The sequence below is a fragment of the Somniosus microcephalus genome, chromosome 10, assembly GCF_052327205.1.
Source record: "Somniosus microcephalus isolate GS21.2 chromosome 10, FLI_Smic_1.0, whole genome shotgun sequence".
In the NCBI taxonomy this organism is placed as follows: Eukaryota; Metazoa; Chordata; class Chondrichthyes; order Squaliformes; family Somniosidae; genus Somniosus; species Somniosus microcephalus.
The window spans coordinates 202,819,013-202,832,184 of NC_140996.1; the positions used below are offsets into that span (position 1 = coordinate 202,819,013).

At 42.9% G+C, this 13,172-nt stretch overlaps 1 protein-coding gene across 1 annotated transcript in view; it reads left to right on the forward strand.

The window, feature by feature from the left end:
* Positions 1-12,411, forward strand: part of arhgef17 (Rho guanine nucleotide exchange factor (GEF) 17) — a 504,936-nt gene extending 492,525 nt beyond the window's left edge. The window contains exon 21 of the mRNA XM_085999453.1: positions 1,979-12,411. Within this exon, the coding sequence (XP_085855579.1) occupies positions 1,979-2,184 (206 nt within the window). The 3' untranslated portion in view covers positions 2,185-12,411. The remainder of the gene's footprint in view (positions 1-1,978) is intronic.
* Positions 12,412-13,172: the final 761 nt, after the last annotated feature.

The following is a 13,172-nucleotide window of genomic DNA, read 5'->3' on the forward strand; positions in this document are numbered from 1 at the left end:
ACCTTGGCTGGGTTCCAGCAAGCTGCCTCTGGTGGCCACAGCTTGCCGGTAATAAACAAAATGAGGCTGGTGGATTGATTTGCCATGGTCTTGCTGCCGGCATCATTAGGCGTGCGCAGCACTGGGATCGCTCCCCAATTCAGGCGCAATCCAATTTCTAGGCCTTTATTGTTTAATAAAATTAGAGGCAGTTTCTCCAGCAGAAGGTCTTCCTGCCTGCCAGAGGAAATTGCTGCAGAGAAACTTCCTGGGCCTCTCAAGGCAGCAATGACTGCAGCTTGGGAACAGGGTCCTTGACTACCTTGTTGACTCTGCAATATAGGCATATGGGAAAGGGGGGAGATTGCAAATAAATAAAATATAGATTAAAAATGAACTTCCTATACAAAATTGGCTTCACAAAAAAGCTTGTGAGCTATGTGTAATTCTGACATCAGCTGTTTAGAAAGATATAAATATGGCAAGCAAGCTTTACAGAATGGGGTAGTTACCCTTAAATATTCAGAATTAGAAAGTGAGAACTTTAGTCAGTTTGTCACTGCCTGCTGAGTAAGCCTGCAGTCTCAGTGTACTCCTGGTGCCATATTAGTCCACAGAGCTCTCCTGTGTCTGATTAATCTGTTGTAAACGGTCCCGTGCTTGGAGTGACAATACTGTAGAGACTGTTCTCCTGAGGCTAGAGGGCTTTGCTGTGTTTACAAGCAATGCATTCTACACAACAATGGCTAAACGGCCTGCTCCTGTTCCTATGTTCCTATGAGTGTGTTCACTCTCTGGTTTTATGACAGCTTATTTCTTTAACAAAGGCCTTTTCTTTTGAAGGTTAGGAGGGGGAAGGAGTAGGTGGGAATATGTATTTCATGCACTAATCTTCATTGCACAGTCCTTGAGAGTCAGATCTATTGGATATTATGATTTGATCTGCATTACCATGACTTTTGCATATATTATATGCTGGTATAAACAGGTCCTGGTGCTTGCGACGAGACTGGAGGTGGTATTAAATATTTATAATTTTAAAAATTGAAGTGTCACACAGAACAGTTCTGTTGTGGTGTTAATGAATTAGTACAGGAACAAAAGTGGGGAGTATGTACATTTTGAATGGAACAATTGTTCAATGTATGGATTATGAAAGGGACTTGGTGGTTATTGTTTTAAATCATCAGCCCAGTGCTTGGCTACAGTGAAAAAGGCAACAAGGTACTGGGTTGCATTAGCAGAGGGATAGAATGCAAATTGAAAGAGGTGGTGATGTTACTGTATAAGGCATTGGTTGGAGCACATCTGAAGTACTGTGTGCACTGTTGGTCCATGCTATAGGAAGGATACATCATAGGCCAAACAAAATTATACTAGAACTCGAAGAGTCAAAGTTATGAGGAAAGGCTGAGGAGGTTGGAATTGTTCTCGCTTGACGAGACTTCAAAGTGACCGGCAAGAAGTTTTCAGAACTTTAAAAGAGGATAAAATTGATAATGGGTAAATTGTTCACATTGATAAAATAGTTCAAAACTTAGTGAACATCATTTAACGCTACAGAAATTAAGAGTAAATAGGAAATTCAAGCAGAACCATTTCACACAAAGGACAGTACAGTATACATGTGGACTGAGTTACCAGGTAAGGTAATTGCAGCAAATACCGTCAATGGGTGAAAGATCAACTGGCTGTATTTCTGGTGAAGGAGGGAATAGAGGGACAAATTGAGAAAGCAGGAAGTTTGTGATTGGGCCACTTGACCTTTTCCTGTTCTCAAAATTTCTCATTTCCTTGATGTTCAATGTGAATTTTTACCTTACTGGGAAGTGGGAATGTAAAAAAACCATACAGGGTACCGTTAATAATTATTTTTTTATTTTAGTACATTGAATTTTTTTTTAGAACAGGTTTAGGTTAAAACACAGTCAGCATATTTGACAAAATGTTTGTGAAAACCATCTTTATATAACGTCTAACTGTCTATTTAATACACTAGGTCGCCCCAGCACAGGTGGTGAAAGACTGGTTGGTTCACAGAAGCGAGATTCAGCAAGACGTCGATCGTCTGCCATTTTTCCATTAAAGACCAACATGCTGGTGATCAGTGGAGGAGACGGGTATGAAGACTTCCGACTTACCAACAGTAGCGAGACTGTCGGCCGTGACGATAGCACCAACCATCTGCTTCTGTGGCGTGTTTGAGAAGAGTGAAGCCTCGTGTTGGCTACAAGACTACTGTTAATGTTTGTCTCCCAGTGTGCTTTGTCTAATGCTTGGGCATTTAGTCTCTGTGCGCATTGTTTGTTTTTTTACTGTACACGAGCAGGACCCTGAGTGAATGATCAGCAGTCTTAAGACGTGTCTACAGATTGTGAAATGCTCAGCAAGAGTTTTCTGCAATGGTTGTGATGCCATATTCTGTGTCACACAGTGTGGCGTGGATATGAAAAGGCTCACAGTTGTGGGGTTTTTTGAATGAGCAAGTGGAACTAGAGAGAATAGCCCCTATATCATCATCTGTGATAATTATGGCTTCCCATTGACGGAAAAAAAGTTTGGGACCAAGAAATGATGCAATGTGTCACAGGAAGTTAAACAAAAAAGAAGCAAGGGATTGTGGGAATCATACTTTGTACAGGACATCTTCATTTATGACAGGAGCTCCCTTCCCCTTTATCTCTTACCTATTTTACCAAATGTTGAAAATCTGACAGTACCTTTTAGCAGCAATCATGGGGAATCTTTATCTGTGCTTCAACCTGATGGCAACATGATTATGTTTCAAGTAACCTCCAAGTAATAATTTCCAATAAGAAGTTCATCTATGGGATCCTGTCTAAGACAATCTTGATGGTCTGCATGGATATTGTAACAGTGGACTTCTGTTTTTTTGTTGCTGTTTGAAACGAAGAGGCCTTTTGGAGATCAGAAGACCTCGGTCGAATGTGTCATATTGATATGAAAATGGAACTCACTGCGACGTATGTGTATGTACTGACATACCTAAGACAAACATGTATGTGAACCTTCATTCTCAGTGAACCTGCATGAGAGAGAATTGTGCTTTGTAGTATTATCTCCTGTTGGACACCACACAAATGTCTTTCCATGCACTGTCACGTTCATTCAGAGGACTGATGAATCGCATCTTAAGTACCTCATTGTGTATCAACAGCTGCAGCGTTCCAGTAGTGTGTGCGTGTGTGCTTGGGTATGTTCTACTGCCTTCTTCGTAGAATGGAGCCAGTTTATACAGAAGCCAGAGAGCGCGTGTAAAATGACAATGTGCAATATGTGGCCAAGATCATGGAGGACCATCACTTGTTTAGAACCATTCAACCAGAGGACAGTCAGACATTTGCAGAAGCACCAGCTAATTAGTGCCACATAATCACCTCAATCTGTCAAAGGTCGCAATCGTAGTTGAAGCTATCTTTTGGTCAGTTGTACCGTATTGGTCCTCCTGTACAGTATTTATGTTTATTTTAACTTAGTTACCTTTTACAGCACTTAATTTATGCATTTATCTTTTTTTTTAAATATCTCTAGAAATTTGACAAAGTTTGTTTTACGTTTTGTGGCTTAATCTGGTTGTTCATTCTGTGTAATGAGTTTTTGAAAATGCAAGATTGATTTTTCTTGACTGAAGTATGTGGATCTCGACCTCAGTTAACTCAATGCCATTTCTCCCATGTGCTTCTCTCCCAGCTCCCCATGGACCTTCATTCCCCCCCCCCCCTTACCGATTCTGTAATAAAACAATTATATTGTGAGATGTTTGGTCTTAAATTAGCTCAAATGCAGTAGAAATTATTTGGAAATTCTAATACAGTTAATAATTGGGTTGATGAAAGGTACACACCCAAAAAGTTATAAACTCTCTCTCCTCTTTACGGGTGCTGGCTGACCTGTTGTGTATTTCTAGCATTTTCTGTTTTTATTTTTAATAATTGGGTAGGATATTTTATGAAGGCTATTTTATTTATAACATTGTAAGAGGATATTTGAATGACATTGAGGGTCAAAGATAATGAGAATCAAAGATTTTAAATAATTGGCAGAAGGATTAGAGGGGATTTGAGGAGAACTTTCTTCACCCAGAGGGTGGTTGGGGGGTCTGGAACTCACTGCCTGAAAGGGTGGTAGAGGCAGAAACCCTAACCACATTTAAAAAGTACTTTGATGTGCACTTGGGATGCTCTAACCTGCAGGGCTACGGACCAAGAGCTGGAAAGCGGGATTAGGCTGGATGACTCTTTTTTGGCCGCCACAGACACGATGGGCCGAATGGCCTCCTTCTGTGCCGTAAATTACTATGATTCTCTGTTGCAAGTAGAACGTAAACTCTGCTACTGATGTCAACATGCCTGTAGCTTTGGCCTTCGGTAATTTTATTTGTTAGCATCACAAGTCCTTTGTTAGCCTATCATAAGCATACTTAAATACATATTCATCTAAAAGTGCATACTTCATACGAGTGAGATTAAGGTAAATGTTTCTCTTTGGTGCTCGCACAGCACAAAGCTCCGCACCTGGGGCAGTGAAGACAATAATTTAGCCTAGTATCTGTATATTTTCTTCATTGATTTGGATCTAAAACCTTTCAGATGTGTGGTATGTAATTAAGCCTTCTGATGTTAGGGTTACACCTGATAGTTACCGCTTGAAAGATAAATTCCAAAAATTAGGGTTAAAACCTGGAAATGACAACAGCTGCATTTCTGGTGTGACGCACACACACACACACACACACACACACCCAGCCCCTCGCCCTGCTGAGTTCAGAGAGCACTTAGGCTGTTCTCCATACCAATGGGCAGCACGACCATGGAGCGGACCATCAATCACCTGCAGCACATACAGACCCCAGGGATCCAATAATTATGTATGTTAATTCCTTTTGATATTCTACTTTTGCGATGATATTGTTTACTTAAAGTATTTTTTTGTTCCTTCCCAAGTTTTTTTTCACTGATTAAACCTGACGTTCTCTGATTATGAACATTCTGTTTTATTTTAGCCCCCCCCCCGCTAAAAACAACACGTACAGTACTTCCTCCCAAATGATGTTGCCTGATAAAAACCCAAAGATCAGAAGGCATATACGTAATGCATGTTCCTTTCTCCTGTGTTTTTCTTTCTGAATATTGTATCAAAGGTCAAAGCAGCCAGTCACTGGTTTTAAATATTTTTAAAAGTGTGCGGGGAAAATTCTGCCCTGCTCACCCCTTCCTGGTTCTATTATATAAGAGTCATAATGGCGCAGAGGGGGGCCATTCGGCCCATCGAGTCCATGCTGGCTCTCTGTAGAGCAATCCAGTCAGTCCCATTCCCCCGTTCTATCCCCGTAGCCCTGCAAGTTTATTTCCCTCAAGTGCCTATCCAGTCTCTCCTTGAAAACGTTAAGTGTCTCCGCTTCCACCACTTCCATCAGCAGCAAGTTCCAGGTCCTCACCACTCGCTGCGTAAAAGAGTTTTTCCTCACATCCCCCCTGAATCTCTTGCCCAATAGCTTAAATCTGTGTCACCTAGTCCTTGTACCATCAACTAGTGGGAAAAGCCTTTCCCCGTCTAGCCTATCCAAACACGTCATAATCTTGTACACCTCTATCAAGTCACTCCGCAACCTCCTTTGCTCTAATGAAAACAAATCCAGCTTCTCCAACCTGTCCTTGTAGCTAAGATCCCCCATCCCCAGAACCACTCTGGTAAATCTCCTCTGCACCCTCTCAAGGGCCTTCACATCCTTCCTAAAGTGTGGTGACCAGAACTGGACGCAATACTCCAGTTGTGGCCTAACCAGCGCTTTATAAAGGTTCAGTATAACTTCTCTACTTTTGTATATATGGGATGTGATTCCAGAACTACGTAAAACAACAGAGGAATGCATTGCATTAAACTTTCATTAGTGATTGCTTAACTCAATGGCACAGGGACTAGAGTCCTGCTATTGGATCGGATATTGAGGGGGAGATTTCAACCCTGTTCGCTCAGCAGAAACCTGGCGGGTGGGCAGTTAAAATTGCCCTGGCTCTTACCTGTCCGAAAGCTACCGCGATCGCAACAATTTGAACCTGTTCTCCTGAGCAGGCAGCAAGGACATGGGCCCGGAGCCAAAGGGGTCCTTCCTTACAGATGCATGTTGCGGCCTGATGACATCATTGAGACTCGACTGTAATTTTAACTCGGGCCTGAGCGGGGAATCCACCCGGAGTTAAAATCGTGGCCTTTTAAAAGGTTAAAATTAGATCGTTGGCTCTGGGTTACCAGGCGTCAGATTAGCTGGGTAAGAATGGGTATCTGCAAAGTGTGTTTCGTGTTGTTATACAGTACATGCAATCCGTCCAGTGAAATTCTTTATTATCAGCTGGCTTTGATGTTAAAAAAAAACCATTTTATTTGTATTTTAAAATCTTTTCAAAAAGCGCAGTATTCTATTCGTGCAGATCAAAGCTTGGGAACATTTCGACTCGAGGTCATTTTCCACTTTATTTGGTGATTGTTTGAAATACAAGAGTTGCCGAAGCTTAAGACTAGCTTACAGTGACGTTAGGCATTTTCAGAATTGCATCGTATTCCTTCCCCATCCACAGAGCAGCACCATAAAAAAAAAAGTTTATTCTTTATAAACAAAGTTTGTTTTAAAACAAGAAAAAAATATTCATGATGAAATTTTCCGATGAATAGCCCAAGCTCGATTAAACCCGCAGTGTGTCAATGGCTTTTTTTTTGTTTACTTAGGAGATAGGAGTTTTGTGATTTTGTGCTGCTAATTAAGCCACTGGTGCTTCGAACGTGGTGGAATTCTGAATCACTTTTGCAAATCTGAGTCTTAAGATCATGGGCTAAAAATTCGGTATCGCCGCGCCAGGTCTTTAGTGCCCGAAATTTTGCGCTCGCCCGGATTCCCGTAGCGCCCGCCTGAAATTCAGTTGCGCCGCCCCAAGACGGAGGCGGGCGCTATTGCAGGGTTTGGCCGCCTCGTTTGGGGCGATGAAAGTCAGCTTCAGGCGTCCAGCTGCCGCTGCGGCACCCGATGCGGTGTGGCAGGCTGGGGTACTGCAGGCCTCCTCCTTCTCTTGAGGAGCTGCCTGCAGCTGTGAGATCGCCGCTGGATTCCCCCGGCAAATGAGCCCGGCACCACGGAGAAGTGCCGGGCTCGCGGGAGTCAGACACCAATGCTGCGGGGGGGTGGTGCAGGAGTCCGGGGAGGGAGGTGCGGCCAGGCGGCCGCCGGGAAAGCGGCCGGCCGCCCCTCCACCTTTATGCGCCGGCCTCTCGGAGCTGCAAGGCACTGTTTTTCAAACGCTGTTTGCGGCCGCAACTGAATTTGGCCATCGGCACGGAATAGCATTGGAACCGGGGCGCTGCGCACACCGATGACGTCATCGGTGCCGGCGCAGCGCTACCGGCTAACGCCGATGTTAGGGACCAACTGAATTTCGGGCGCTAAAAAACTTCCGGCGCAAACCACTCTATAGCCAATAAGTGGGCGCAAACGCGACTGAATTTCTAGGCCCATATGCTGGAGCTCTCGACTGGAAAGTATCTGAGGAACATGTTCACTGTGACACATAGAAAGCATCCCGGTTGACCCATGAGCTAGGTGTACGTACTTTAGTAGCTGTGGTTCTCGGTAGAAATAAAGTGGCACTAATAGACTATTTGTACTAAATGAGAAGCAGTTTCATGCTTTGCAGTGACCCAAAATAGGAAGTATAACTCGGGTCTCAAATCACCAGGATCGACTTCAGGTAAAACAGGGTGAGATCACTTTGGATTTCACATGGCTAAGGCATAACTGCAGCTGAAACATAGAAAAATAGGAGCAGGAGTAGGCCATTCGGCCCTTCGAGCCTGCTCCACCATTCAATATGATCATGGCTGATCCTCTATCTCAATAGTGTGGCATTAACTACCTGCATGCTGGTCGATAGGAATTCAGGAATCACACAGCATGAAGAGTTTCGCAGTAAGCAATATTCCAATCAAGCAGTTACTAAATTTGTACAGAATTCAGCCTCTTGGCTGCTTGACCTTCGCTTTCCTTTAAGCTTCTTCTGCCAGTGAAGCAATGGTTGCACAAGTTCCGATGATGCTAATGTTTCCTCCCAGGATGTATTCACACCGTGGAGAAAGTTTTAATTGGCCCGTGGTGATACCATGATTTTGAAATGTCTGGAGAAGGTTGGGGGTGGAGTGGAGGCTGGAAAAAAGCTCGGCGTACTTAATGCTCTGAGAGCAAAGGAGACCGTATCAGTCTAAGACACTGATTTAGGGGAGGCAGAATTAAAACTGCCAAGTATAAGCAATGAATCATAAAGTGCCTGGACTAATGTTGGATGTGCAATTAAACTGACTGACACAATTAAGGGGGAATGGAATTAGTTGTATATTGTTTTAAGTGAATCCAGTAATATAAGCCAGAAAAATGAGCTTACCAGCAAGAAATTTAATTTAAATTTAATTTGTTTTCTTTTTAATATTGTACCAAAGGGATTAGTGAAGAGAATTAAACTTCAGATCAGAGACTGGTACAAAATGGAGGAAAATGCAGAGTGTCCTGTCAACCCAGAGTGCCAATCGATGTACTTGACTGTTGTGTGGCCTACATCAGAATTAGTCATTAGTAACAGAAATGAGTTCATTGAAACTTGTAGAGATTAAATCACTTCAAACTTCCATCTCTTGTGAGTTTTATATTTAAACATCCAAATGTTCTTACAGGACAGCCCCACCAAGGGGAGGGAAAGCAGGATTTGTCTTGTGACTGCAAGGGGTGTGTCCAGAAATCGTGGTTCTGAATGTTTTCGTTGTTCTCAACAGCAGATCGGCAAGTACGAACTGTGGGTAAAACTGAAAACTGATTGGGGTCAAGACCGACCTTCCCTGCCAGCTGCGCTTTGTTCCGCCCGGCCCGTTTCTTTTAATGCGCGGTCCCTTTAAATTTCTGTGCGTACGCAGTGTTTACAGTGTAAAAGCCTGTGAGCGGTCTGCGCGGGACCTTTCCCATTACTGCGCGGCCGCACAGCTTAGCGGGAACATTGCTCAAGATGCACAAAGCAGTGAATGACGTACAACTAGTCTTAAAACTACATCCTCTGACATTTCTGATCATTTTTTGGGCACGGAACCTCAGGAAAGAGGCAGTACAGCGCCGATTCACCAGAATGATACCAGGGCTTATAGGGTTAAATTATGAGGACAGGTTGCATAATCTTGGCTTGCATTCCCCCTTTGAGTTCAGAAAATTTCGGGGTGATCTAATTGAGGTGTTTAAAATGATAAACGGATTTGATAGGGTAAATGCTGGGAAACTAATTCCTCTGATCGGGAATCCAGAACAAGAGGGCATAATCTTAATATTAGAACTCGGCCATTTAGGAGTAAAATCAGGAAGCACCTTTTCACACAAAGGGTAGTGGAAATTTGAAACACTTCCACCCTCCGCCCCCCAAGGCTGTGGATGCTGGGTCAATTGAAATTTAAGACGGAGATCAATAGATTTTTGTTAGGTAAGGGTATCAAGGGATATGGAGTGAAGGCGGGTAAATCATAGAATCATAGATTGGTTACAGCACAGAAGGTGGCCATTCGGCCTGTTGAGCTCCTGCTGGCTCTCTGCAGGAGCACTTCAGCTAGTCCTGCTCCCTCGCCCTTTCCCCGTAGTCCTGCAATTTTTTTTCCTTCAGGTACTTCTCCAACTTCCTTTTGAAAGCCACGATTGGGTCTGCCTCCACCACTCTTTCAGGCAGTGCATTCCAGATCCTAACCACTGGCTGCGTAAAAAAGTTTTTCTTCATGTCGCCTTTGGTTCTTTTGCCAATCACCTTAAATCTGTGTCCTCTGGTTCGCGACCCTTCCGTCAATGGGAACAGTTTCTCTCTATCTACTCTGTCCAGACCCCTCATGATTTTGAACACCTCTATCAAATCTCCACTCAACCTTCTCTGCTCCAAGGAGAACAACCCCAGCTTCTCCAGTCTATCCACATAACTGAAGTCCCTCATCCCTGGACCCATTCCAGGGATGAGGGACTTCTGTGACTGCACCCTCTCTAAGGTACTTCACATCCTTCTTAAAGTGCGGTATCCAAATGGAGTTGAGGTACAGATCAGCCATGATAGAGTTGAATGGCGGAACAGGCTCAAGAGGCTGAATGACCTACTTCTGTTCCTATCTTCTTTAAATACCCCTGCTGAGCATGTTCCCAAATACCCAGTATATCTATTTTGAGAGAGCAGGTTTCTTTTTATGCTATTTGCAATGAATCCTGAAACAGGGCCAGCAAGAAAGGATAAATGATGGACTGCATGTGAATAGACACCAGTCACAACAAATAAACAAAAAGATTTATGATATGGGGATTGGTATGTATAAGTTACAAAGAAAACCCTACACCATCTTTTGAGCCAGGATAAGGATCCACAGACAAGAATTAATTCAGGACAGAGAAACCAAATGAATCCAACAACACTGGTACCGCAAGCAGCTCCCTGTGATGACTAACCACTCAGAACTAAGATGAGCACTTCAGCAAAGATTACATTCAAATATATAATTGAAATATAGTGATCGTTTAAAACATTGGGAGAATTTTAATTCCCAGGCAGGAAAGTGGCCTTGCGAGCAGCCAACTTGTCAGGGAGTTCAGGAAAAATTGGACAATGTTCAGTGCACATTTACCTGAATTATACCAGCGCTTAAAGTTAAATTATGGCTGGAAGCAGCTGCCTGGCCATAAAAATCAGGCGGCTCGGAGGAAGCCAGCCAACGCAAGGTAAGTGCGGAGTGGGGATGGGCGGGGAGGGTGATTCCAGGGCACTCAGTGGTTTGGGAAGGGGGCGGTGTCTGGGTCAGGGGAGGCCTATACTTTCCTTGTGGCACTAGCCCTACAAAGGAAAGACATACACTTACCTTGAGGGGGCCTCTTCTCCCAGTGATCAGCAGCGAAGGCCGCAGCCGCTTCTTCGCTCTGGCCAATGTTAAAATGGCAGCCGGGTCCCAATGACATCACCGAGACCTTATCGTCATAGCTAAAGAAAGACCCCGCTGCCTTCGGGCGGGTGTCCTTGGTGCCCACAATTTTTAACAGTAATTGTTGGCTTTATGCGGTGCCCTTTATCCTTGGGGGATGTTCAGGCACCCATCCTTTCTGTGCCTGGATTGTATACTGTGTCCTTTGTGAATATAATCAAATATTAGTTGCTTGTCCACTGTGTCTCTTTCAGAAGGCCAATACGGACTTTATTTGCTACTATTAAAAATATTAAATATTCCTTTCATGCACGCAATGTGTTAAAATTTTTATCTCACTGAGTGCCACACATCTTGACGAATATTGCTACAAAATTAACTGAAGACCTTAATATAACAGACAGATGTAAAGAAAAACACTACCCGGTTAAAAAAAATAAAGACAATGTTTCCCTTGGATTTACTTGTGGAAAGCTTATTTTAAAGCAGGCTGAAACTGTTTGGGGACAGGTTAATTTCATGGCATGGCCAAGAATCGCCTGTTTTTGCAAGACTCCACATGGGCCACTGGGATACGGCAGTGGGCAATTTACCTGTTGCAGCACAAACATTGTCAATGTATTTTATCGTTCCTCTTTCACCAGGATGGCTAGCCTTATTGGCTACTAGCTGATGCCATAAGATTCTGATTGTTCCAGACACTTGGCTACAAGGTACTTTACCAAGTGGCAGTGCCCCTTTACAACTAAAAGACCTGTTGAATGTAATTCACGGTGCATGAGTCATGATAAATAAATACCGTCAAGGAATTGCTCTTCTGCTGCAAGCAGTTCCCTGATTTTTTTTTTAAACATTCCCATAATACGGTTACCAGTCTATTTTAAATATTAATTTAAAGAAAATGTTTTAATACTTTCAGAAACCATTCTATATAGGCCAATCGGAAGGATAGCGGTATCTTTAATGTTGTGTCAGTTTGATATTAGGGTATTGCTTTGTAACTATCAGCCTGCACTGAAGTTAACAGTTCATTGAAAAGTCACTCGCCATGTACTGAGTTCAAGAGCTAATAGTAAAAAAAAAAGACATGATATAAAACTATATGCAGAGAGAAAACAACAATTTGTTTCTTTAAGTTGCAAATTGCTTGGCAATGGGAGAAGCCAGCTTTTGTGTATTGTAAATAATGGTATATATTTCCTCTTCTGTACATACCGTTCTCAGTCTTTAATTGTTGATATGAATTTAATGGCATATTTTTATATACTTGTTTAAGTTTCACTGGCACAACTATTGTGCCAGGGCATTTAAATTATAACTACTACAGTACTTGGAAAGCTTTTATTCCGAACCATTAAAAGTCAAGTGAGTTTGTCATGTTTATCATGTATTCCTGTTACGTTTTGTCACTGTGGGATCTTGTAATTAAAGTTCACTGGTGCCAGATATTTACATTGTGTATAAGTGTCCTTTATTTCCATTGATTTTTTAAAAAATTATTTAAAGGGACACCATTTCAGAAGGAAATGCTTATGAGATTTTTTGTTTTGTTTACGAAACTAGGGCACGCTGATGTAAATGATGTCAAAACACATTATTGTGTCACTTGCGCAAGATGTACAGGAAACTCTTTGGTATCCAGCACTGACGGGACTGGGATGGTGCCGGTTGATTAAAAATTCCGGATGACGGAGGGGGTTATCTACCGAGGCGCTTTTTAACAACCAAAAATAAAAAAATCAAGAAATGTGCAGTATACAGTAATTGGGTACTCGCGGCAGCGCGGGAGAGTCAGACTCCTGTTATTGAGGTGTTCGGACTTCCGACAGCGCCAAGAAGCCGAGTAGTGGCAGTTTGGAGAACTACCCCCACTGACTAACTCGGCCACTGCGGGAGACTCGGACTCGGAAGCATTTCCGGTTATTGAGGTGTTGTTTTCAGAGTATGAATGTTGCCGGTTAATAGAGAATTCCAGATATTTAGGTGCCGTTTAAACAAGACTTTCCTGTACTGTCATGTATGTCTGTTCTCTGTCTTCATGTGAAAATCATTTGCCTGAAACTCTATCCTACAATGGCGCCTTTAAGATTCCTCCTGCTACTCATTATTTTCCACACTGGCCACTAGGAGAGTGGCGCAGTCTGCATTGCAGTCTTTCTTCACAGATCCATCAATTCCACTTCCTCACTCAAAACCTGATCGAGACTTAAGTG